The 25,986-nt window shown below is 51.2% G+C and overlaps 1 protein-coding gene across 1 annotated transcript in view; it reads right to left on the minus strand.

The window, feature by feature from the left end:
• Positions 1-744: 744 nt before the first annotated feature.
• Positions 745-25,986, minus strand: part of COL4A1 (collagen type IV alpha 1 chain) — a 155,848-nt gene continuing 130,606 nt past the window's right edge. Inside the window, exons 34-52 of the mRNA XM_030314060.1 lie at positions 25,530-25,682; positions 25,290-25,388; positions 25,089-25,178; positions 23,949-24,088; positions 23,433-23,559; positions 23,262-23,342; positions 22,759-22,857; positions 21,416-21,466; positions 20,097-20,282; positions 19,395-19,528; positions 17,655-17,727; positions 16,697-16,768; positions 14,766-14,894; positions 13,720-13,818; positions 12,556-12,768; positions 11,153-11,330; positions 6,728-6,842; positions 4,597-4,769; positions 745-2,244 (exon numbers count right to left, since the gene is read on the minus strand). Of these exons, the coding sequence (XP_030169920.1) occupies positions 2,163-2,244; positions 4,597-4,769; positions 6,728-6,842; positions 11,153-11,330; positions 12,556-12,768; positions 13,720-13,818; positions 14,766-14,894; positions 16,697-16,768; positions 17,655-17,727; positions 19,395-19,528; positions 20,097-20,282; positions 21,416-21,466; positions 22,759-22,857; positions 23,262-23,342; positions 23,433-23,559; positions 23,949-24,088; positions 25,089-25,178; positions 25,290-25,388; positions 25,530-25,682 (2,294 nt within the window). The 3' untranslated portion in view covers positions 745-2,162. The remainder of the gene's footprint in view (positions 2,245-4,596; positions 4,770-6,727; positions 6,843-11,152; positions 11,331-12,555; positions 12,769-13,719; positions 13,819-14,765; positions 14,895-16,696; positions 16,769-17,654; positions 17,728-19,394; positions 19,529-20,096; positions 20,283-21,415; positions 21,467-22,758; positions 22,858-23,261; positions 23,343-23,432; positions 23,560-23,948; positions 24,089-25,088; positions 25,179-25,289; positions 25,389-25,529; positions 25,683-25,986) is intronic.

Genomic DNA, 25,986 nt, shown 5'->3' on the forward strand with positions numbered 1-25,986 from the left:
TGACTGAACCTACACCTTGAATGATGTTTCCTGATCAAGCATGGGAAGTCACATTCACACTGTCCCATATCATCCTCACTACAGAAATGGCAGATACGACAGCCCAGAACGTTGCAGTATTTAGAGCTTTTCCTTTCGTTTTTTTTTAAGTTTATATACTTATTGAGAGAGAGAGAGAGAGAGAGAGAGAGAGAATCCCAAGTAGGCTCTACGCTGTCAGCACAGAGCCCCATGTGGGGCTCAAACCCATGAACTGTGAGATCACGACCTGAGCCATAATCAAGAGTCGGATGCTCAACTGACTGAGCCACCCGGGAGCCCCTAGATCTTTTTCTTGGACACACAGGGTCAGACTCATTTTCAGGGATCATGTTTTAACCAAGTTTAAAGAATCTGGCATCTTTTTTCCAACTCTAAGTAAGACTTATGCACCTATCGTTGCATAACCACAATCTCGGTGCTAATCCCTACTGAATCTTACTTTTAGTGGCTGGAAATGTATGTTGTTCATATCTGTTTATCTGTTTATCTTGTATCTAACTGGGATTTGAAGAGTGGCAAATCCTTGGTACACTTACAATGAGTGCATGGATGGGTGGGTGGATGGATGGATGGACAGAAGGGAGGGAGGGAGGAAAGGTGAAGAAGATCAATCGGTTTTTTCTTTGTAGCAATTTCTGTAAATCACAAGCAGTCTGGCTCTCATTTGGAATAACTGCAAAATAAAAATGATCTAAGGCATGCAACGCTTACAAATTTATTAGTGGCCGGTGCAGTAACTTTTAATGTTTCTGTGGCAATACTAGCAACAAATTAATAAAAGCTTAATTTTTATACAAATAGTTTTATTACAAATTTGAATTTGTAAGAAATACACATGTAAAGAAATTACATAAAAGGCCTTAGTAGTCTTAAAACCGTGTTGGAGACTTTTGGTGCAAGGTCATTGCCTTGCATTGACAGTGCAAGGTCATTGCCAGTGGTCAATCCTGCTCTCCTGTGATCCGTCCGCTCCCTGCTGACGTCTGCACGCAGCTCGCCGGAGCGAGCAAGCCACCCGGAGGCGCTTACACGGGGAGAATACTGATACTAGGGTTCAACTGAGCTGTTTTGCACACCAGGCCGCAGAACGACGAATACGAAGTAAACGAAGGCCTTTTACGGTTTTGCTGGTTCTGAAGTCAGGTCATTCGGTTGTGATTAGTGTTTAAAACCCTGAAGACATTTAATACAGAATACAAACAATAAGCTCAGAGTACATGTTTCACTGGAGCAGACGCCGCACTCGTGGACCTGGGTTAGGCTTTGGCGATACACGCGTTTTGGTTTGGAGGTGAACAACGAAAACGGGACGTGTCACATTCAACACCCGGGTGTTTAAAAATCTATGTGAAAGGACAACACAGTCTTTTCAAGGAAGAAACTACGTAAGCTTTATTTTAACAGTGGAAATGAAACAAACCTTTGACCTAATCGCTGACATCTATATAAATTACTAAAATAATATATATATTTAATTTCCGCCTACTTTTGGACCATCTTTATTCCACAGGAAATTTGTGATTTCTGCACAAGCAGCTGCATAGTACCACACAGAGCAGAAAGACCTACATTTACGTCTGGGGGTTGGAAGATTCGGCGGCTGAGCCATTCCATCAGCAGGCCCGGAACACTGTTCCGGAACACTGACCCACTCGTGTACAGGCCCAGGGACCTGCGCTTGGAAACAGCTTGACGGTGACGTAAACAAACATCCCATCCGGGGGAGGGAATGCACCTGTCCCAACACAAGAGTGGACACAGGCGTTCAGACACAATGGAAGGCCCCGCGCACCTGCTAGCACCCTTTGGTTTTCTGATGGAGTTCGTACTTCACGCATCAGTGCATTGGCTTCAAGAACAGACTTACACTTTTATTTCATCAAAAGTGCCATTTGGTGCGTCACTATGACAGCTTATCATGCTCTTTGTTTCTCCTTCAGCGAGTAGAGGCCACCGAAGCGGGGTGTGCTAGTTAGGCAAATTCCTATAAGGCACTTTACGGCTTTCATACTGGACAGTGAGGTACACAGGATATATTTCTAGGGTTCGTTGCTGTTAACAAGAGAAGGGGAGAGGAGGGAGTAGCACCATGTTGTACGTTAGCTGAGGGCCGGGTTTCATTATGTTCTTCTCATACAGACTTGGCAACGGCTGACGTGTGTGCGCAGCTCCCCCGCCTTCAAGGTGGACGGCGTGGGCTTCCTACAAGGCAACCCAGAAACCAGCCGTCAGCACCGCTGCTCCACGAGGCAGGCGAGCTCCTCAGCAGCCCCCGCCTTTCCTGGAGCCCTCCCCCACCCCCCCAGGGGCCGGATGAAGGGGGTGGGCCCAGCCCATGACAAGCAGCGACCACTTCTCGTCCTGACCTAGTGGGCACCGCGCTGGGTGTCACCCGCCCTCACAGTGTGGGGAGGGACAGGGGCCGTGCACGACATCACATTCACCCCCATGCGCAGCCGTGAGGCTGGTGGCGGCCCAATTGCATGCACAGGTGAGGGTACAGCCACAGCCATCCCGCGCCTGTTGGGCTCTAAAGTCTGAGCCACTCCCAGGGCACCGCACAGCCTCCTTGGACTGTGACTTTCCCACTCCAGCCTTTCTCCTTGACCAGACCACTCGCTCCTCCCAGGGAGGAAGGTGCTCTTCTCTGTGACCCTTCACACACAGAGGGAGAGCTCATTAAACATTGGTTGAAGGGTGTGATGAGCAATGAATCTGGAACAATTAACCAGACCTCGAAATACTTTCATAAGCTTTTGCCAGATTTCTATGCAGGTGGTTGGACTGGAGGACAGAGGGGAAGACAGTTAGTGTCCCAAATGCTCTTTGATCCTAGGAATTCTGTCTTAAGTTGACCGTTAGTGGGGTGAAGTCAGAACCGAAGTTGGCACTAACCAAATTCTATTAAAAAGGTAGCCACAGAAAACAAGTAACTTGTCCTCAAATTAAGGCTGCTTCTAAGCAACTTCTATGAAAACCATATTGCCCCCAAACTAATTATTTAAATTAATAGGATCTTATCTAATTTTGTTTTAGTTCATCGTACCAGGCTGCTGTTCTATTAACCCTATAATGGAAGCCCGAGAACCTGATACACCTGCCGAGTGCTCAGTTAGGCAGCTGATGGTTAAGCTTTATCCGGAGAGTTGATGTCAAGCTTCCAAATGCCTGCAGGGTTTCATGCACGCTATGAATTAGGTCCCTGGTACTTTTTTGGTGCTTAAAGAATTACAAACAGAGAGTGTGTTACTCTGTCTCTTATGATCTAAGCCCAGGAAGAGAGGGGCTCACAACAGAGTTCCAGAAAATTCTCTCTGAAAAGGTAAAGGCAGAAAGGCTTGTCCCCAGGGGCGATCGGCACTTATTTCGGGAAGGAACAGTAAGCATTGGGGCTCCATCAGCCTCGTGTCTGCCCCAGCAGGGGATGGGGCCAGTGCTGCCAATGGACAGAGGACTCGTCGTGTGCTCCCCTCCATCCCCACCGTGCAGGCCCCACACTGACTTCAGCAAGGTCAGCAGCCATTTGGGACAGCTGTCATAAAGGTGAAGTGGTGCTAGCAGAAAAGAAAGGTAAGGTCCTCCCTATCAATTTCAGCTGCACTTGTGCCAAAATTCATGTTTATTTGCATGGGTTTAATAAAGTCTTGCTTCGTCCCTCAGAACTCACCCTGTACATACACTGGAGTCAGCACTACAACTGCTAGAAGGCAAATACTGCCCTTTCCTCTCTCACCGATGTTAAATGTGCAATATTTTTATTTTTTGAATTTTTAAAAATGTTTAATTTATTTATTTTGAGAGAGTGTGTGTGTGTGTGCAAGCAGGGGAGCAGCAGAGACAGACGGCAGGGGCAGGGGTGGGGGGGAGAGAAAGAGAGAGAGATTGCCAAGCAGGCTCTGAGCTGTCAGAGCCCTGAGCCCCATGCAAAGCTCCATCCCACGAACTGTGAGACCATGATGTGAGCAGAAATCAAGAGTCAGAAGCTAACTGACTGAGCCACCCAAGTGCCCCAAATATGTAATATTTTTAAATGCTCTGTTTAAAGACTCCAGTTGCTTTAACTACACTGTAGTGGCGCCACCTACAAAAATGGAAGAACTGAACCCATAACTTGAGCTCTGCCTTTGAAGTCTGACCCGGTTATCTGTCCACACAGAACAGAATCAAATATTCATTACCTCCTGTGGAACACACGTTCCTAATCAGTTTTATAACCATCCAGAAGACCAAGACTGAAAGCCCCAAAGGCGGCTGAGCAGCAGAGAGGCCCCGCCCCAGCAGAGAGGGCCCCGCCCCAACAGCAGAGAGGGCCCCGCCCCAGCAGAACAGAGGGCCCCGCCCCAGCAGAGAGGCCCCGCCCCTACAGCAGAGAGGCCCCGCCCCAGCAGAGGCCCTGCCCCAACACCAGAGAGGCCCCCCCCCCACCCCAGCAGACAGGCCCTACCCCAACAGCAGAGAAGGCCCTGCCCCAGCAGAGGCCCGACCCCAGCAGAGAGGCCCCGCCCCAACACCAGAGAGGGCCCCGCCCCAGCAGAGAGGGCCGCCCGGACTTACTTGAACATCTCGCTTCTCTCGATCGTGGCAAGCCAAAAGCTGTACGCGTTCGCGTAGTAATTGCAAGTCCCACGTCCGTGGCACTCGATGAAGGGCGCGCTCCTGAACTCTTCCAGACAGGACCCGGGGGATGCCAGGGCTTGGCCAGAACCTTCGGCACCAGCACTGGTGTGCTGCGGAGCAAACGTGAGCCGTGGGTCAGATCCCCGGAACACCCCAGTGCCCGCACTTCCGACGGCCTGCAAGCCGGTCCGGGCTCCACGAGTGGCACGGGGCAGTACAGGACCCAGCAGGGACGCCGCCGCCCCCTAACTCGGCATGGCCAGTCCAGCTTCACCAGCACTTAGAGAAATGCTGTCCTAGTTATTATTTTTGAAACACTTGACACCTCCTCTAACTTGGGACAGAAGAAACAGCCAAAATGTGTAAATGATGTTGGAACCCATACATGTGAAATCAAGCTTTCTAATCAACATCCTGGAGGATAATTAAAATCCTGAATTTGCTGCATTGGATGCTATGTATCCTTTTATAAGGTAAAAAACAATCACCCATTACTTGCCTTTAAAAAGAGAGATCATTTAAAGAAGAAGAAAAAAAAGTAACCACTACTAAAATGCACTTTAGTCTAATGGGTTCAAGTAGGATCTACCTGTGCTCAGAAACCAGGGCCATAAGATAAATGACCCCAAATGAGACAAGACATTCCAAAATCCACCATGACTATTATTTCAGACATGAGAATTTCAGGGCCCTTTGAAGACAAAGCTAATGCCCTCCATTCCCAGATGAGGACTGGATGACGCTAGAACATTCTGGATCTGACAATGGTCCCAGTTTTGAGGCCAAGCTGAGACAAGAACAGGGGTCTCCAGACTGTGGGGCCAGAGCCCCTCCACCTCCCCACAACGCCCCTTAAGCCTGGGAAGTGATGGAGAACTCGTTCCCTGGGACACCATTACTTTAGTTTGCTCTTGATTTAGGGAAATTATGGGCAATCATTGTTTCACATCTTCGTAGGACAAAAGGCTTTCCTGAGGCTCTTTACTCCTTGGGCCAGGGGTTACTTGTGTCTTCATGAGGTTCTGCTGAGTATTTCTTATGATTATACAGGCAAAACATTCAATCTGTCTCATCACTGCTGGTGTCTTGACTTCTCTACACTGTAGTTCTAACTTTTTGGCTTTCCCAATCAAGTAGTTACCATGCAGTATTTAGAATCATCAAAGCGACTAACTTTCTGTGTGGCTACAAATTCTCTGGTCCTGTTGAAGAGTCTACCTGAAGCATCATCAACCCAGGAAATCTCACAACCAAACGTGAATACAGACACAAGTGCTTTAAAATTGTTTTTCTGGCACCTTCTGCACTTGGGATCACTGCAGCAGAAGAAAATAGTTATGAAGCCACTTTCCCAGTCAATACATAATAGGCTAGAGATCATCTGGGGGTCAAAACGTCCAGGCGGCCATACCTGAGACTGAGGAGGGGCGGGGCTTAGTGGTGAGCCAGAAGGTTTCTGTGTAGGGCCCTTACTGTGGCTTACCCGGTACAACCTGACCTGACCGGTTCAGAGCCTTCATATATGCAATCACTTCTTTAAACTGAGGCAATAAAATAAAGTAACCAGCGACCATGGGATCACAAGCAGGTGCCATATTTCCTGTGTTAACTGGTATTTCAGGGGTGGGCACATCGGGGACCTGGTGTCTGGGACAGCTGAGTGGCAGGAGAGTGTCCTCACGCTCCCAGACACTGGCCAGCGCCCCTGCTGCCTCTGCCCACTGCACACCACTGCTTCAGGCTTGCATGAGCTGCCTGAATGGGCACCTGTCTCCTCTCCTCCTGGGGAGACACTCTGACTCCTGGAAACCTTCTCCTGGTGTCCCTGCCACCTGGTTCTGGAGCAGCCCCTCGGGAGGCAGGAGGTAGGCTCCGGCCGGGTGTGGGAGCAGCTGCCATCCACAGTGGAGCAGGCCAGGCCCCTGGGGATGCTTTGGACGGGGCGGCCCAGCAAGGGAGGAGAGGCCTGCCTGGCATGAGCCAGCCAACTGAGGGTGGGAGCATGGGGGCGGTGGTGGTGTTAGCGGGAGGCTCTTCAGGGGTGCAGGGAGTTTCCCCAAATGCTCACCATCACGAAGGAATAGCCAATCCAGAGGGAGGACCAGCCGCTGGGACACTGCGGAATCTGGATGGTCTGGCTGTGCACGGCCATCACCATGGCTGGAGCCTCGCACACCGCACACCTGGAAGGTACAGAGCAGGGACCCTGAGCACGGACAGGGACAGGGACAGCAGGACAGGGACAGCACAGCACAGGATGAAACCTGTTTGTTCTCTTCTCCTGTGCTGTCACACCTCCTCTCCACTCCCGCTTTCTGACCCAACCACATGCTTACAACACGGCTGACACACCCACAGCTGACTCTCACTGATTTGATAAGCCCACCTCAGTACTAGAATAATAAATCCCCAAGACACCCAACACTTGCTGTTTAACCATCTGCTTTGGTGGAGGGGCCGAGGGACCACTGACTTCCATTCTCTCCTTTGCACATTCCAGTGTTTTCCAAACTTGCAACAATGAGCGTGGACTTTAGCAAACACAATTAACACTTGAAAGAGTTGGTGAAATGCAAGTGCTACAGCTTCCAGAACTCAGCACTTTGTTTTCAGCTAAGAATCATCTTCGATCTAAGAAATACATGTAGTGACTTAGAGGAACTAACAAATAACGCATTGGAGGCTGGATGTCCACGTGAGCCTGCCTCGGACGTACTCCAGACTCGATGCCAACAGACCAGTGGCGAGATCCTGTCTGTTCCAGGCGGGGATGGACAGCGGGACACTGCAGTGGGAGTGACCCCCAAAGAACCCTCTCTAGGACAAGAGCTTCCCGAGCTGGGATGCCAGACACTTGGCCACTGGGACCGTACCCAGGAACAAATGGAAACAACGCACAATCTTCTGACTCAGACCCGCTCAACTCAGGGAACGCTTCGATGGCAGGACACCGTTTTGTACAAGAAAAAAGAATTAAGCACTAGCAGTAAAATAATTACATTCAAGTCACAAAATGAACAGAGGGTTAGCAATGCTGACGAATGACTACAAATGGTGTTAATAATTACACCTAGTTATGCCGGAACATTTGCATGAAAATGGATGAGAAGTGGGCAGAGGCCTAAATTAGTCATTCGATTTTCCGTGGACGTGTGTGCGTGCGTGCGCACAGCTTTCTATTTTATTCACGCAAATGCAGATGAATTAAAAGCCTCGGTTAAACAACAGTTACTGAAATTGGCCTGTACATCTGCTACCATCTGTCTGCCTGACACGGAAAGCAGAAATAGAGCGTGGCAGACGGACGGCATTTGATGTCAGGCTCTCTCTGGGCTCAGGGTTTGGGAGGGGGGGCTCGTCGAGAAGGTCATCCGGACGCCGCCCCATCAGATGGATAAGGGAACAGGGTCACAGACTGGAAGAGCTGGACAGCCCCTTGAAGTTCAGACGGTTGAATCCCCCGGGTTATTCCGGCAAAGGCTGAGGCCACAGAGAGCGTGTCAGAGCCAGAACTGGGGCGCAGCAGCCCTGCTCTCCTAACAGTGGCCCTTCCGCCAGAACAATTAAACAATCAGTAGCGTGCGATAACTCAAGTCGACACGGAGCCAGAAATGTCTGCCCTGTTCTCAGGATGAAGGCAGAAAAGTTGCCAGCTTTTCTGCTTAAACGGAAGGATTCCGTGTTATTAAGTCTTTCGAAAGGTGAAGCTTTAGGACCTCCCCAGAATAACCCGAAAGGCCCAAGGCTTCACACAACCACGGGGTGAAAGTAACCATGGAAACTTGTGGGCTCAGAGACCAGAATGGAAGCACTGTTCCAAAGGGAACGTGAGACAGCAGGCTGGGGGGGAGGGGGGGCAGCTTTCAGGATCCACGGGCTCCAGGACATGACTGATAAAGTCCTGCATGCTGAGCCTCTGGGGGTCAGGTAACAGAGATGCCAGGAGCTGAAATGTACGGGGCTGGGGCACCAAAGCATGCTGTCAGGGCGGGGGGGTCTTTCTGAAAGTGAGGGGGCCACAGGGGAAAACAAATCTGAGACCCAGGCTGATTTGGGAACATCACAAACGCATGCCACAGCCCCTTCCCTCAAGCAAATGGAGGTCAAAGGTCAGTTTTATCAAGGAGGTAAAATAGCAAACAAACATGAATAATCGTTTTCTACCTGTTGTCCAAGGGAAGCTGAACAAAAATACAAAGGTGGTTAGTTTTCCTTCCGGTACAGCCCACATGGTCCTGAGCGTGGAAAGCCTCAACAGCAAAAGTCACAGGCACTCGCTGACATGTGTAAACGACTGTCTGTTTTGAAAGGTGCCGCCCAGAAGCGTGAAGAACCTTTTTCCCATTTTAAGACCCATAAAGTAAGTTTCTTACAGCTCAAAAAGAAACAAACCCCCCCCCCAAAAAAAAACCAAACCCAAAAAAGCTATCAGGAGATAGTTTAATGTAAGTCAATCTACAGTTTTTGTATTTTAATATTAGGGCACCTCCCAGCCCTTCCATCCTGGGGTCCCGTGTGGTACAGGTCCCTGAATAAGACTGATCTGCCAGGACCGCAGAGCCAGAGACAGGTACCAGAACCCAAAATCCTCCCCCAAATCCCCACGGCCTAGGGCTCCCAGCACTGGTTCCAGTGCTTACTTCCTGCTCCCTCTTCCCACTGACCACAGGACCCTGCCTTACCCTTCTTCATAGTCAAAAGCTGCCTGGTTCTTTAAAGGGAGTGTAGAAAGGCTCAAGTTAGTCCCCACTCTCACCTTCCTGAAGCAAACTTGTCCTGCCTTGTTATTCTGTTCATCCTTTATTACCTTAGTGTGTTAACAAGTAAAACTATAGAACGGCTTCTTGGTCACATGAATTCATACCTTTGTCACTTTTCTATTACTTCTGAGTAAAGCTAAGGAATCAGCTTTTAACTAGAAGGAATGAGGGGCGCCTGGGTGGCGCAGTCGGTTAAGCGTCCGACTTCAGCCAGGTCACGATCTCGCGGTCCGTGAGTTCGAGCCCCGCGTCAGGCTCTGGGCTGATGGCTCGGAGCCTGGAGCCTGTTTCCGATTCTGTGTCTCCCTCTCTCTCTGCCCCTCCCCCGCTCATGCTCTGTCTCTCTCTGTCCCAAAAATAAATAAACGTTGAAAAAAAAATTTTAAAAAAAATAAAAAAAAAAAAACAAAAAACAAAAAAACAAAAAAACTAGAAGGAATGAGACAAAAATAGGACCTCCATGCACTTCTCAGTCATACTAATTCCAATTTCCCATATTAGTTCCTGTCAGGCAGACTCTGAGGGACTTGAAAACATGCTCCAGACATTAATTAGTGTGGAAAGCACTTCATTTGGGAAGCTGCTTGGTCAAACACATGAATTGTCAGTGGGAATTTACCCTAAGGAAACAAAAGTTAGTTGGGGGGGGGGGGTGGGTACAAAAAATCTCGATAGGTATACATTTTTATGTATACAACAAATCTGTATAATCTTTGTGTATAAAGCACAGATATACAGAATGTCTGCGGTATTAGTTTCATAGAGACACTTCACACCCATATTTGAGCTCCTGCATTAAATACCACTGAACTCGGCACTTAGAAATGGTTAAGATGATGGGCGCCTGGGTGGCTCAGTCGATTAAGCACCAGACTTTGGCTTAGGTCATGATTTCAGGGTTTGTGGGTTCGAGCCCCGTGTTGGGCTCTGTGCTGACAGCTCAGAGCCTGGAGCCTGCTTCAGATTCTGTGTCTCCCTCTCTCTCTCTCAAAAACAAATAAACATTAAAAAAATTTTTTTTAAAAGAAATGGTTAAGGTGATTGATTTTATGTCTATTTTACTACAATTAAAATAACAACAAAATTTTTAAATTTCAAAGCGGTGGGCGATTCAGAAGAAAAAAAATATTAAAAGGCTCCTCAGGGAGATAATTATTTAAGAAAACAAAGTTGAGAATGTTGCTCTAAGGCCTGCTGGGGACTCCAGAGATGTTGCTTCATGGGGGAAAGGGCGACCAGACCACCCCAGTGAGTCACACAGAATAGGAATTCTGCCCCGAAGCTGGGCATTGCCTCTTGAAGGCATCACACTGTAATTCTGAAAGAGGATAGCTTGGGACACCTGGGCAGGGGTCAGTCAGTTAAGCGTCCGACTCTTGATTTGGGCTCAGGTCATAGTCTCACAGTTCATGAGTTCAATCCCTGCATCAGGCTCTGTGCTCATAGCACAGAGAGACTCTCTCTCTGCTTAAGAGACTCTCCCCATCCCTCTCTCTGCCTCCGCCCGTTCTCTAAACAAATAAAATTAAAAAAAAGAGAGAGAGAATAACTAACTTTTATACCAAATGATTTTATGTCTGATCTCTATTACAAAACTCTGATATCATAAACAATAAGCTGGCAACAGGTCAAAAGCTTTGGGGAAAAAAAACGAAGCAACAACCTTTGCCTAGACTACAAGCGGTTTTTCTTCTTCGATTATATACATCTGCTCCTACAAGTGCTCAACTCACCTGCTAATGAACGGTCTGATATTGTCGCCAGCGATGGGCGCCATAGACATGGGCATGGGCTCAGGGGTGGACAGCCAGTAGGAGTAGTCATTTCGGGAGGCGAAGTTGCACACATTGTTGATGTTACAGAACAGGAAGGGCATCGTGCTGAACTTGCGCAGGCAGCTCCCAGCCGTGCCTACAGCAACAGGGAGACACAGGTTCAAGTGCCGGCTCTGTGATCAGTCTGCCTCCGCACAACACAACCATTAAGGTAGAAATAAAACTGCTTTCAATTACAGGCAGAAAGGAGGCAAATACACCACACAGGCAAGAATGGTTGTAAATGAGCATTAACTTAAATTTAAAGTGATTCAAGGCAGAAGAAACCCTATAAAGAATTATGTAGGATATTTTGAGTAAGGGAAACACACCAGTTTATCAGTAGAGAAAAATCTTTTATAAAACTGAACCCCAAAGTTGCTACGGATTCTGTCTCCCTCTCTCTCTGCCCTGACCCCACTCACGCTCTCTCTCTCTCTCAAAACTAAATAAACGTTAAAAAAAAAATTTTTTTAAACGGGTGCCCGGGTGGCTCAGTCGGTTAAACGTCCGACTTTGGCTCAGGTCATGATCTCACTGCTCATGAATTCAAGCCCCATGTTGGGCTCTGTGCTGACAGCTCGGACCCTGGAGCCTGCTTCGGATTCTGTGTCTCCCTCTCTCTCTGCTCCTGCCCTGCTCACACACTCTCTCTCAAAAATAAATAACCACTAAAAATTTTTTTAAAAAAACTGAATTCCAAAGGAAATTTAACATGTGGCTCCTGGTACAGCGGACAGTAACCCTGGACAATGTCTTCAATGACTATTTTGCCAAAAATGTAGATTCTCCTTACAGGCGGCTTGTTCTTTCCAACCTCCATAAAGGTTAACGTGCGTGACACTGCACTAACTTGGTGAAGGACGTCCGGTGGGGACGAGAGAAATGACAGCCAACGGACAGCTGTCCCATGGAGACTCACCGGGGGTGGGGCTTGGAGCCTGCAGAGAGACTCAGGATAGGGGCGGACGCTCGGGTTTTAGCCAGAGCACCTGTAAAGCTGCCCTATTTTAAGAAGACCGACACTAGCTGTGAAGTATGTATTCCGGAAATCTTGACCTACTTGATAGTTTGAAGACCAGATCAAAAGTTTTATCAATTTAAAAGCTTTCAGAGACTCAGCCTTGACATTTCCCTGTGCTAATGAGGCAGCTGTTGAGCTGGTGGTTGGTCGTGTGAGGGGGGAGGGAAGCGGAACCAGGCCCTCTTCTCACTAACGACGTCTCTGTGGCGCCCTGACGTGCGGGGCCGGGGACAGCTCTGCCGGCCTCGGCACGCCACGAGTCTGTGTCGGATGAATGCACGCGTCCCCGCGGTCTCACCCAAGTCCTGGCCGTGCGCCCGCTCGTTGCCTTGCACGTAGAGCAGGGAGTACCCGTGGTAAAGAATTTTGGTCCCAGGAGGACACTGCGGGTCGTCCGTCGTCTGACTGTGCCGGGTCACCAGGAAGCCATGATCAACAGATGGGGTGCCTGGGGGACCCATGGATCCTGGCAACCCGTCGGGGCCTGGCGGGCCTGGAAACCCTCTTGGACCTGGAAGACAGAGAGGAGTGAGCTTCCCCGGGTGCAGACAGGTGCCCTGGGATAACCCGCCTCCACGCTGCCCCCGTCTTTCCCTTTGCACAGACCCCCCACGATGCTTGAGAAACACGGTGCTCGGTGCCAAGCAGACGCTCAGAAAATGGAGTCCAATATAAACACAATATGTGAAAAGGAATATATGAGGGAATGTGTCATTCAGACAACATTTGGGGGCTCCTCCAAGGAGGAAGGACCACAGAATTACTAGAAAATAAAACTCCTTTTAAAAGATGGCTTCCTGCCACGGCAGCCCAGCACCGCGCAAGGACACAGGGTAGTGAGAGCGCGTCTTTCCCCATCCCCTTGGTAGCTACACTGTCTGCAACGCTGTTGGCCGGCCTCCTGCTGGGCTGGGCACCCCCCCCCCGGACGCCCCCTGCCCTTCCAGTGGAGGCCTCAGCCTTTACCATCTCAGTCAACATGGGACAGTGGAGTGTCTGCTTCCTTGGGCAGCACACCAACTGCATTTCATGCCGGATGGTGGCCTCTCGGCCACCACCGGCATCGTCATCCACCCCTCTTGTCCACTGCTGACACACAATTTCTGTGGCTGCAGCCTGCCCCCCACACCCACCACAGGAAGCCCCAGGCAGTCACTGCTGGCCATCTTCTAACAACATCTGGAAATCACTGGCTGAGATCAACATCTGTCTCTCCACACGGAAAAAATGACAACTTTACCTCTTCTAGATGAGCTTATTTGCCCTTAACACACACACACACACACACACACACACACACACACACACACACACAGGCTTCCTCGGAAATCTTGCAGGCGATGTTTTCAATTCCATTTTGCAGGCGTCTGCACACCTGACTTCCAGCGTGTGCCCCAGAGATGCGGGCAGAGGGCAGCTGGCGGGGTGTGGGGGGGCGGGCAGGGTGCCGCAGCAAACCTACCAGGAGGGCCAAAGGGTCCCGTCTCTCCTTTCTGGCCAGGAGCACCGTCAAAACCAGGAACACCTGGAGGTCCAGGCAAGCCCACGGATCCTGTCACACCTGTGGGAAAGTGAAAGGAGCTGGTGACAAAGGCCTGGAGCACAGGCGGGCGCCACTTTGTCCTCCCTTCTGAAATGTCTCCGTAGCCTAAGGCCAGCAGCAGCAGTGACACTGTTCTCCCAGACAGCCTAGAGCCCCTCCTGTGAAGCCTTGTTGGCACCGGCCGCATCCAAACTGGCGTTCGCAGGGCGCGGGCCCCACCGTCTAACCCAGACTGCGTGCCGCGCCCCCCACCCCCCCACCTGGCTGCTCACTGCTACCTTGTGGCACCTGGCTTTGGGAAAGGCAGTGATGCGGCAGGGAGGGAGGGCTGTGACCCAGTTTTGTGTTCTCAATCATCTTCCCCAGGCCATGTTTCCGCACCCCAAGTAATTCTTACGTGACAGACAGACCCGTGGACAGGTCTTTGATTCCATGTGGGCCCTTTCTTCCCAGGAAGTTTAAAGTGAAATTTTCACGGATGCCTCCTCCTAAGTATAGAGTCTTCCTTCCCCTCTACCGTCCAGCCACCCCTCACCAGCAGCTCTTAAGACAGGGAGGGCTCAGCCCAACTAAGCAGCAAGTGCCAGCTCGGGTGTCTGGGGACCCCAAGCACGAGCACAGGCCACTGTCAAGGCCCATTCTCATGGTTCCAGATCAATGCCTCCAGCCACCTCTTGTCTTCCAGCTGAACAAGATGGTCTCTGTGCTGCGGCCCATGTCTTTCCCGAGTGAGCACAGGTCCCTGGACGTTCCTCTGGCTTCTCCTGTATTTTGTTCTGGCTTCTGAGTTCCCTTTAGAAACTTCATTAGGTTTTGATATCCATTAAAGGAAATCAAGAAAGTCCTATTCAAATATACACCTGTACGGCCGTCACCCAGAGACCCTGGCTTGGGACACATTGGTGAGGAGCAGACCCTGCCCTGTTTCCTTCTGACCCCACGCCTCCCCTTTGCTATTTTCTTACCTTGCTGTCCTTTGGGGCCTGGTGGTCCCGGAAGCCCCTTCAGACCTGGAGGACCCTCTGGACCAGGGAGTCCTGGCTCTCCTTTGATGATGTCGTAGGGCCCTGGGGGGCCTGGGGGCCCAGGGAGGCCTGTGGGAATCAGGGGGGCCACCGGTCAATTCCACTGTCAACATTCGTGGGAGCAGATCCAAGCATGAAACCCAATCCAAACACGTTTCTCAGAAGTCATTCAGTATCAAAAACACATGTAATAGGTCTTCATGAGATGTACACATATCTACGCCTTGCTACTGTTCAACATAAAGTCCCGAATCCTTGGGACTGACCGATGCTGGGGTCGTTACTACAAACTGGGAGCTGGGTCCCAGAGCCCCTGACAACCGCAGGCCAGCAAGTGGGGCTCCATGCCTCCCAGGGATCCCTCCCCGACCCGGAGAGCTACAGCATGTGCAATTAGGTCTCATCTTATGCTTCTCTGAAATCTGCCTTATGGACATTATAACCACAGTCTTCATCCCTCAGTGATGCAAAAACTTCATCCTTCTGCGCGACAGGTCCCGAAAGATGAGCAGCAGCAAAGGAGTGCGGAGGCTCTCAGTCAGCCCCGGCCCCGCTTTCTTCAGCCAGACATCTCCAGTCCTGTCCTGCCTTCCACACACTGTCCCCATTTCTTTCATTCCCCCATCGTACTTTTTAATTTTTTTTTAAATTTATTCATCTTTGAGAGACAGAGAGAGACAGAGCGTGAGTGGGGGAGGGGCAGAGAGAGAGGGAGACAGAATCCGAAGCAGGCTCCAGGCTCTGAGCTGTCAGTACAGAGCCCAACGCCGGGGCTCAAATTCACGGACTGTGAGATCATGACCTGAGCTGAAGTTGGACGCTTAACCAACTGAGCCACACAGGCACCCCTAACCTTTCTTTAGTTTTTTTTAATGTTTATTTATTTTTGAGAGAGAGAGAGAGAGAGAGAGAGAGAGAGAGAACGTGAGGAGGGGAGAGTCAGAGAGAGAGGGAGACCCAGAATCCGAAGCAGGCTCCAGGCTCTGAGCTGTCAGCACAGAGCCTGACATGGGGCTCGAACCCATGAACCGTGAGATCATGACCTGAGCCCAAGTTGGACACCCAACTGACTGAGCCACGCAGGTGCCCACCCATCGTACTTCTTTTTTTTTTTCAACTTTTTTTTAATTTATTTTTGGGACAGAGACAGAGCATGAACGGGGGAGGGGCAGAGAGAGAGGGAGACAGAATCGGAAACAGGCTCCAGGCTCCGAGCCATCAGCCCAGAGCCTGACGCGGGGCTCGAACTCACAGACCGTGAGATCGTGACCTGGCTGAAGTCGGACGCTTAACCGACTGCGCCACCCAGGTGCCCCTGTCCCATCGTACTTCTTAATGCACTCTGCTGGCTCAGTCTGTCTCTCGAAACATGATTTCAAAAATCATGGAACCCTAGAAACGTGGTCAGACCAGCAGAAACTGGAACTGGATGCCTGTCATACTTAGACCATTTCCTCCCATCTCGGGAGGCGGTCTTGGGGGCCGGGAGTCGCTGCATGCGGGGCGGGGGAGGGGGGGACAGACGGTGCAGAAGCCACAGAAGACTCTTTCTTGTGCAAAACTCCTTGCTGCCCAGCCCCCTTTCACACAGGCCCCACCTTAACCTGAGGACGCCAAGCAGAGCCTGTAGGACTGCGAGTCTTGAGTCTGTCGACCCTCCCCGGCTGGATTCACCAGCCTGACTTTTAAGACGCGTCGCTAATAAAATGCCGACTAGGGTAGCCTCACACAGCAGTCCTGACAAGCTACCAAAGAATTCTTAATCAGCTGCTTGCTACTGATACTCAAGCCGCTTCTCATGGCAAAACCAAACCCTGATCCACGCGTTCACACCGTCGGCAAGGCCCCACCAGCCCAGCACATGCTCCTACCTTTGCTTCCAGGGAAGCCCTGGTCACCCGGATCGCCCTTAGCTCCCTGCAGGCCGGGGAGGCCTTTCTGACCTGGAAGAAAGAAGAACATTGTCTCTGCACAGAACCCCCGAATCCCCAAGGATACGCAAGCACGGGTGCATGCACGCACGTCTGCATTCACGCATACACACAGACGCAGGGAACGTATTTCCAATCAACTCTCAGAGAAGAAAAGAACATTCCTTCCGGTCAGCTATGTAAACTTTTTAATGACACTCTCCCCTCTAGAACCTGGAAGTCACATTTTTCCCAACGTGCAAACGTTCCAAAACCATAAAATGACCACAAAAAGCAGACAGGCACATGATCCTGCTGGGGTCACAGTTTGGGTCACCCATGTCCCCAGACAGACCCCAAGACACCTGTAAGCTGGGAACTGGTTTTAGTCACCTGTCGTTCATATGTATCTGATTCGGCAGGAAAAGAGCAGTGCCTGGGAGCCGGGAGGCAGCCACTACATGCTGGCTTAATACGTTATAAATCAGTGCCCCGAATCCATGATGTCTGACATACAAATGATCTACTGATTCTCTGTTCTTAATTTTTTTGAGTTTATTTATTTGAGAGAGAGAGACAGGGAGAGAGAGAATCTCAAGCAGGCTCCGCACTGTCAGCCCTGAGCCCAATGTGGGGTTCGATCCCACAAACTGTGAGATCACGACCTGAGCCGAGATCCAGAGTCGGACGCTTCACCGACTGAGCCCCCCAGGCGCCCCTGTAAACTGATTCTTAATAAGAAAATCAGAGCGTCTTTACACAGCCATTCATAGGATGATACAAATCAGGCTGCCACACAGACACGGCATTTTTAACTCGAAGAAAACCCGATCTTGCGTTGTGACCCAGCTGGCCTATCGGTGTGAAAGTGCCAGCGGACAGGTTCTGTCTTCTAGCAGCACCTCCTTTACTGTCTTACCTTGAAATCCTGGAACTCCCGGAGGTCCTATGTCACCCTTAGAGCCCGTGAGTCCTGGAGAGCCACCGATTCCCTAGACACACACACAGAGCGTCAGCTGGGAGTCGCTAGGACACCGTAAGTCTCTCAAGTAGCCTGGAAGTCGGGAGGCTGGGGCAGCCCCTCAGTGTTCCCCAAGAGGCTCTGTGAACAAATGGGGCCTATGTGCAGCCGCAGTAGGAAGCTGGGAACTGGCACGTGTCGCTTCGCTCCCCTGTCCCCTGTCCCCATCTGTCTGAGTGGTGACTTCCCAGAGCAGGTGCAAGGCCCGCGACCTACCGCCCCTCCCCCACAGCACAGGGCTGAGAACAGATCTGGGACTTTCTGAACACTGTCGTGGCAACATGTCAATCTTTCAACACCAAACTACCTTCTGGAAACTTTCCTCCAGACACTCAAGCATAACGAAATTTCTTTAGAATTAGTTTAATATCTTATCTGAAAAGTGATTTTAAATGTGGAGAGAAAAAAACAAATACTAAGGAGGATTATTTTTAAGTTTACTTTTACTTGTTATGAGAGAGAGAGAGCATGCGAGCAGGGCAGGGGCAAAGACAGAGGGACAGACAGAATCCCAAGGAGGCTTGCACTGTCAGTGGGGAGCCCGATGCAGGGCTCGAACTCATGAACTGTGAGATCATGACCTGAGCAGAAACCAAGAGTCAGACCCTTAACCAACTGAGCCACCCAGGCACCTCTACGTTTCTCTCTAATAGCAACATTCATGTTTGGAAATGTATTCTCTCATTTTTCTGGCTATTTCAATACAGTTCCTTCTCTAGCTCCTTTCTCAACATATAGTAAGTTGTACTGTTTCTCACATGTATTTGTGTCTGTGCTTTACCTTGTTTAAAAAGGTGTCCTAACAAGGGGCGCCTGGATGGCTCAGTCGGTTGAGCGTCCGACTTTGGCCCAGGTCATGATCTCACCATCTGTTGAGTTCATGCCCCATGTCAGGCTCTGTGCTGACAACTCAGAGCCTGGAGCCTCCTTCAGATTCTGTGTCTCCCTCTCTCTCTGCCCCAACCCCTCCCTCTCAAAAATAAAGATTTAAAAAAAAAGTGTCCTAACGAAAACACACACAAATATATGTATGTATACACACACGCACACACATACACACGCGTCTATATATGTACATGGAAACAGACAGCCAGCCACTGACAGCACCAGAACTAGGGAGTGTATTTGTCACTGAGGCTTGCTTTCTTCATCAAGTGTGTAAACAGATTTTTTAAAAATTTTTTACTGTTATTCAGTTTTGAGAGAGAGAGACAGAGCGTGAGCAGGGTAGGGGCAGAGAGAAAGGGAGACACAGAATCTGAAGCAGGCTCCAGAGCCCGACGTGGGGCTCAAGCTCACGGACTGTGAGATCATGACCTGAGCTGAAGTCAGACGCTCAACCAACTGAGCCATCCAGAGGTCCCTAAACAGGATTTTTAACCCAGGCACTGAGCGGTGATCCTGTGTGAGATTCCCCTTTCACAGTCCTTGTAAAACTGCACAAGAAAGAACGTGGGAACAGCAGCCTACTATGATGTCAGGAAAGACAGCTGATGACCAGCAAGGGGCAGGAGCCCTCTCCAGTCCTGGAGAGGATTTAGGACTGTGACGCCTGTGGACAGGTGGACACACACACACACACACACACACCGTGCTGTGATCCTGTTCACACACAAGACCGACAAACAGACAACTCACAGGCAGGCCCTGGAATCCTGGATCTCCCTTGGGTCCTGGAGCACCGGGAGCCCCCGGCCAGCCTGGGTTTCCTTTGTCACCTTTCAGTCCATCAAGCCCAGGGAGCCCCGGAGGCCCCATGGGTCCCGGAAGCCCTGACAGGAGACACAGAAGTGACAATCTGAGGTGAGAGGGTGATTTTATGGACAAGTGTCTTGGGCTTGGCTGTCATCCCCGCTGCCCAGCTGTCGCCAACCAGGGGCAACAATAGTGGATCAGGCCGTGTGAGCGCAGCAGAAACCCAGCAGGTCCTCAAAGGGACAACCTGCTCAATGGGCAGAAAATGTTGATATGAATGCGCTGGCCCGAGCGTCCAGTGCCAGGGTATTGTCTCACACAGTGCAGGGCACGCCAGAATGACCATGTTCCAAGCCACCACGGGTGGCTCTCATGTTCCAGTCTTTTCCAATAATGTCTAGTCTACCTGTAATCACTTGTCATATCTACCGTGTTCTTTCACAGAAAGGACACAGGCCTCCAGCAAAGGCCAAAACACAAGGGTCCCCAAATAGCGTAAGCAGTTTCAAGTTATAGGAAATGCTGCGAACCTCTAAGTAAAAAAGTTCAATTGAAGGTTTAAGTATTTAAATCTCGTTTACACTTGTGTGTGTGTTTGTGCCTTCTGGTTCAGTCCCGGCTCTGGCCCCGGTGAGACACCCTTACCTGGCAGGCCAGGCTGACCCTGTGCGCCCCGGTCTCCTTTAGGCCCCTCCACAGCGTGGCCCGGAGCTCCGGGTAAGCCCGGCTGTCCTTGTGGCCCCGGGGGACCCATGAATCCTTGCTCTCCTTTGGATCCGGGAATTCCTGGACTCCCGGCTTGTCCCGGGAAACCCACATCGCCCTTTGAACCTAGACAACAAAACCAGTTTGAGATGGTGGGGAAGCACAGGGGAGAAGAGAAAGCCTGTACGTCAAGGAGGAGGGAGCTGTGCAAGGGGCAGGGGAAAACCAGAGCCGGGTGCCCTTTCCCCTCTTTATTGAGTGACACATGGGACGCCGACCATGGCTGGCCCGGGGAAGAGTAAGCTTAGAGTATGAGAGCCACCTGTCATTCTTCATACTTTGTAAGGAAGTGTTCTGCCGAAAAGCCATTGGAATACAGGCTGAGAGGGGTCTGTGAGCACCTGCACTGCTAAATTAAGGGCTTGCTCCATCGACAGGTGAATGAATACACGAGTGATATTCTATCCACACCGTGGAACACTACTCAGCAAGAAATGGGAGGGAACTACTGGTATGAGCTCCAACACCCGTGAATCACCAACTAATTGTGCTGGGCCAATAAAGTCAGACTTAGAATAAAACAGGATCCTACTGATAGAAAATTCTAGAAAATGCAACCTAATCTACAGTACCAGAAGACAGAGCAAAGGGTGGGGTTGAGGGATGATGGTGTTGGGGGGTGGGGTGGGAGGGCAGGACGGAAATGATTAGGCAGTCCAGGAAACTCTGGGGTAATAGGCATGTTCACTATCTTGAGTGTGGTGATGTTTTCACAGATTATACATATATCAAACCTTATCAAAAACAGACATCAAATAGCACTCTATAAATGTGTGTAGCTTACGGTATGTCAATGACAGAAATACGACGATACGCTATTTTTTGAAGTTTTCAAGGTAAGAACTTATAAGGAACAAAATTCCTCCATGTTTAGTTCCCAACATACCACCCAGACGTGACTAATAAAATACCAAACTTCCAGGATCGTTTCAAGGTTATTAAGAAACAATAAGAAAGGAGGGAAATAGAGTCGTGGCCAAAAATGGTCATCGGGCCTCTCTTGTGACGCTTCCTCTGCTTTTTCAAAAGTACAACGTCACCAGATGCTGGTCTGTCGGGGGCCAGGAGAAGGCGTGTGCCCCAGACCCAGCATCCTGTCACTGCCGCCCACTGCTTCCTCGCAACTGCCCGACCCACTCGGCCTGGGCCACGTGCGTCAGCGGCGAGTGGAAAGGAAGTACGCATGTAGCGAATGTTACCTTTCTCTCCTTTGGCCCCTGGGAACCCTGGGAATGCTCTTCCAGGCAGGCCTGTAAGACAAGGGTAAGAAGTCACATCCACATGTCCTCAAACAGTTGGTCCTCGAGTACAGCACAAAACCCTGTCGACTCTTTAACACCACCACGTAGAAATCAGCTCCTTGCACTCCTGAGTAAAATCTCGTTTCTGCAGTTGTTCTAAGAAGTCCTGGATGGGATGTGTATAATTTAGCACTTTTCTTAAATACTTTTCAGCACACGACCATTACGGCATTTAGTAGAAATGCTCTGTACAAATAAGTGCTGATTTTCTACCACCATCTAGACACTAACAAATCGGCTGTTCCCAGACGACTGTCCAGCTAACAACGTTCTCGAGGGAGGCAGGGAGAGCTGGTGGTATTGGGGACTGGGGGGCAGCAAACACCGGAAAGCCCAGAAACGTGAGTAAGGGGCTTGCAGGAGGATGAACGTGGGGGGAAGGGAGGTATGGAGGCATTTTTATGAATTATTTTTTATGAGAAAATGAATGTTGGCAATAGAAACATAAGGGGTGCAGAACGAAACAACGAACTTTTAGAAAGAGGCCAACCCTGGGGCGCCTGGGTGGCTCAGTCAGTTAAGCGTCCAACTCTTGACTTTGGCTCAGGTCACGATCTCAGGGTTGGGAGTTTGAGCCCCACGTCAGGCTCTGTGCTGACAGTGCAGAGCCTGCTTGGGGATTCTCTCTCTCCCTCTCTCTCTTTCCCTCCCCTGCTCTCTCTTTCTCTCAAAATTAATTAATTAAAAAAAAAAGCAGGGGGCCAGCCCTGCCCGCAGCAGATGCCCCAGGGCTCCTCTCCAGCGACACCCCCACACCCATGCCCCTGCCTTAGGCTCACCCGTCTCAGACCGCAGGTGTCATTCTTGCTACACACAAGCATTACCGTGTACGTGGTTCTCGTCGTCAGAACCTGCAGCCCCCCACAAGGGATGGGAGCAGATCGGAGGGCAAGAATTGCTCCCAGGACCCTTTCTCTAAAGGGGGAAAAGCCAGGCAGAGGAGGGACAGCCTGGACGTTCTGTGTGTGTCTCACTCACCCCCGGGAGTCCAGGTGTTTTGGGTCAGGCCCGTCAGTACAGGACCTGCCCCTCTTCTTATCCAGGCCTCTCCCCTCAGCCACACGAGTGTATAAACAGCGATAAGGACACATGGTACAGATACCACTTTGTGCCCAGCCCTGGTCACTCAGCGTGGTCTGGAGATCTGAGTGATGCCGACCCTGGAGCGACGCCAACCCCTGAGCAATGCTGACCCCGGAGGAGCATTTATTTCGCTCTACAGGGAGCAGGAGCCACCATACCTGGTTCCCCCTTCTCTCCCGCCGACCCCGGGATTCCGTCACTGCCAGGCTCCCCTTTCTGGCCGGCTGGGCCCGTGGGGCCAGGTTTCCCAGGAAGACCTCAGAGAGAAGAGCCACATTAGTCAGGTCTGGACCCTGTCACGACAAGACGCTCATTCCCGACAGTTCCCCAGGGAGCCGTTACCCCGTGCATACCCGGCATCCTGGAGGAATGCACCTCAAACACAAACATGCTTCTAGAACCTACTGGAGCCACAATGCAGCCAGTTCAGCAGCTCTGGTTCTGGCTCCTGACTGGGGGCCACATCTTATAAAGGCCCCATGAGCCCCCCTAGACTCTAGACTCTAGTCTGTCCATCTGCAAAGTGGAGGGGTGTGCCAACCCGTGACACTCTGGGGTCCATGACTTGTCACCTTGAGGGAAACTCCCAGCTTCGGTGGCCCCCACTTCATCCCCACAGGCCCCCGTGTGTCCTCTGTCTCCTGTGTCCTCAGGTCTCTACCTGCTTCTCCCTTGACACCGGGAATGCCAGACGATCCCGGGAGGCCTCTGTCCCCTTTATCCCCAGGCAAGCCAGGGCTTCCTAGAGGAAGAAACAAGACAGCAGAATGCCATCAATTCGAGACTTTGTCATCTTTGGACCCAAGCTCAGAAGGAGGCCCGGCTCACCTACCTGGATAGCCAACGCTCCCAGGGGATCCTTGGGGGCCAGGGGAGCCAGGGATCCCCGGGATCCCCACGCTTCCTTTCTCTCCCTTCTCTCCAGGACTTCCCGGAAATCCTGCAACCCCTTGATCTCCCTGTGGGCAGACATCGAACCCGTTAATTTCGTACCTGTGCCCGGGCACGTGCCTGTGGGCCCTTTCTGGATAACACTATACGGATTCCACCTCCTGCTTTCTAGCGAAGAATTAAAGTCCACGTCTGAAAACCGGGGATAAGTGGGAAGCCCAGAACAAGAGCCAATTCTGTTTCTTCTCTGCACATGTCTCCTCACCCTTCCCTTCCAGCCCTGGGCTGGCTGTCCCGCCTCTCAACAGTCTCCAGATTCTTGCCAAGGCAGGGGAGGTGCACAGAGGGGGCCAGAGGGACAATGTGCAGTAAATCAGGGGAGACCACTCTGAATCACCGAGTGTGCGGAGATGCTCAGGTGGCCACAGGGGGCAGTGTCCACGCAGGACATGGTTACCTTGTCACCAGGCCGGCCCGGAATCCCAATGCCAGGGAGGCCTGCCTGCCCTTTCTCGCCCTTTGCGCCTTTCTCCCCAGGTAAGCCAGGGACGCCCTGCGGGCCGGGGATCCCAGGCACGCCTTTTTCTCCGGGTGTTCCTGTAAACACACACAATTAACACCTGAGTGCGTGCTTGGCGGGTGCTAATATTAAACATGGAAAAGTGCCCTGACAGCCACCAAGAACAAGGTGGAACGTGTGTGCCTGCATTTATCGATCCCTTAGTCGCGCAGGCAGACGCCGTCACCCGCACATTAGTGCCATGTTAGGAAGTGACTCTCCTGTCTCTTAAAGACCATCATTCTACAAAGACAGAGCAGACATACGGTAACTCCTTGGCATATTTACGTTGGCAGTAGTATGAAAAATGACTTTCGTGTTCCTTATTCTACAATCAATTCCCATTATCCAGAAGGATCAGACGGGTCGTGCGGTGGGCCAAGGAAAGCAGATGCATACCTGGTTTCGTGAGGTATGCTGGCAGCCAAACCTGTTTACAAGCAGGTGTAGACAGCAAGCCAGATATTTCTACATGTCAAACGGAGCGATACCGTGCCTCGTGCGTAGGGAGGGGGCCGGCTTCCTGCCTCGGCTCCCCTTTCCCTGTGGATTCGGAGCCGTGCTAGCCCAGACCCACCCGAGGCCGGAGCTCTCCACCTCTCTCCAGCCCCGTCGCGGGAGTCGAGGCCAGGTCAGGATTGGGGCAGCAGAGCCCAGAGGACTCTTCTGGGCTGGTGCCAAAGGGCACTGGAGGCTGGCCTAGACGAGTGGGGAGCCAGACCGCACCAGGGAGATGGTGGCCAGGTGGCCAGTCACTTGGAGGTGATCGAAAGGTGATGGTAGACAGCCCATGTTTTATTTGATTGAACTGTGATTATTTTTTTTTTTTTTAGTAATGGTCACAGTGTCAGCCAAGTGCCATTGATCCCGAGGCAGGGGACCATACAGGACTGAAGATGTGCACTTGGGTAAAAAGTGCACATGCCTGGACTATGCCCTCGGGGCGACGCATGCCATCCTGCAGACCTGTCCCCGCCAGCGCGGGGACGGGACGTTCTGTTCTATAGAAAGAAGACCCCTTTTGTGAATCCAATGTACCTGGCAGGCCCATTCCACCAACCGATCCTTTGGGTCCAGGGAGCCCTGGAGCCCCCGGGGTCCCGCCGATGCCGGGGTCACCTTTAGGTCCTAGGAGAACAGAGGGAAAAGCCCAACAGGTTAATGCCTATGAAAAGTGCTGGGTGACATTCCCTTAGCATGAGCTCCTGGCGCATACTGGGCTTGAACTTCACTCCGTACCTGGCTGCCCGGGATGCCCTGCCTGGCCGTCCTTTCCCGGCATTCCCGGGGTTCCAGGGTCTCCCCGGGATCCTTTATCACCAGTTGGTCCAATTTGTCCTGCAGGTCACAGAAAAGAATCATGATGACCACATCCTCCTAAAAGACAACCTCACAGAAACACAGGCCGGTCTGACGTTGCTGGTGCACCACTGAAGAGCTGGACAGACAGGTGGACGTGCCTTCGCTTCGTCCGCTCACCTTTTTCTCCTTGGTCTCCCTTCTGACCCTTCATGCTGCCCATGTCCACCTTATCCATGGACCCAGGCTTGCCAGGGAGACCCACATCTCCTTTGTCGCCCTTGAAGCCGGGGTCTCCCCTGGGCCCCGAGGAGCCCGGGAAGCCGTGGTCCCCTGCAAAGGGAAGAGAAGGCGCCTGGTGAGACGCAGCGGTGACAAGGCCTGGCCCTCCTTCTGGCGGGCAGAGCCGCCAATGAAGAAGGAAGGCAGCATCGCCAGGCAAGTGTCTGAGCTACTGGAAGGATCTGGGCCCTGGGTAAATGAACGGTAAAGCCCAGTTTTCAGAATTCATTATTTGTGAATAACTCAAACATGCATGTGACTCTGCTTATTATTAGTTTAAATAATTCACATCTCCCCTCTTTCCTAAGAAGCTTTATCTCACCTGTTCACAGTGCCTCTCAATTCTATACAAAAT

The sequence above is a fragment of the Lynx canadensis genome, chromosome A1 (genome assembly GCF_007474595.2).
Source record: "Lynx canadensis isolate LIC74 chromosome A1, mLynCan4.pri.v2, whole genome shotgun sequence".
Classification (NCBI taxonomy): domain Eukaryota; kingdom Metazoa; phylum Chordata; class Mammalia; order Carnivora; family Felidae; genus Lynx; species Lynx canadensis.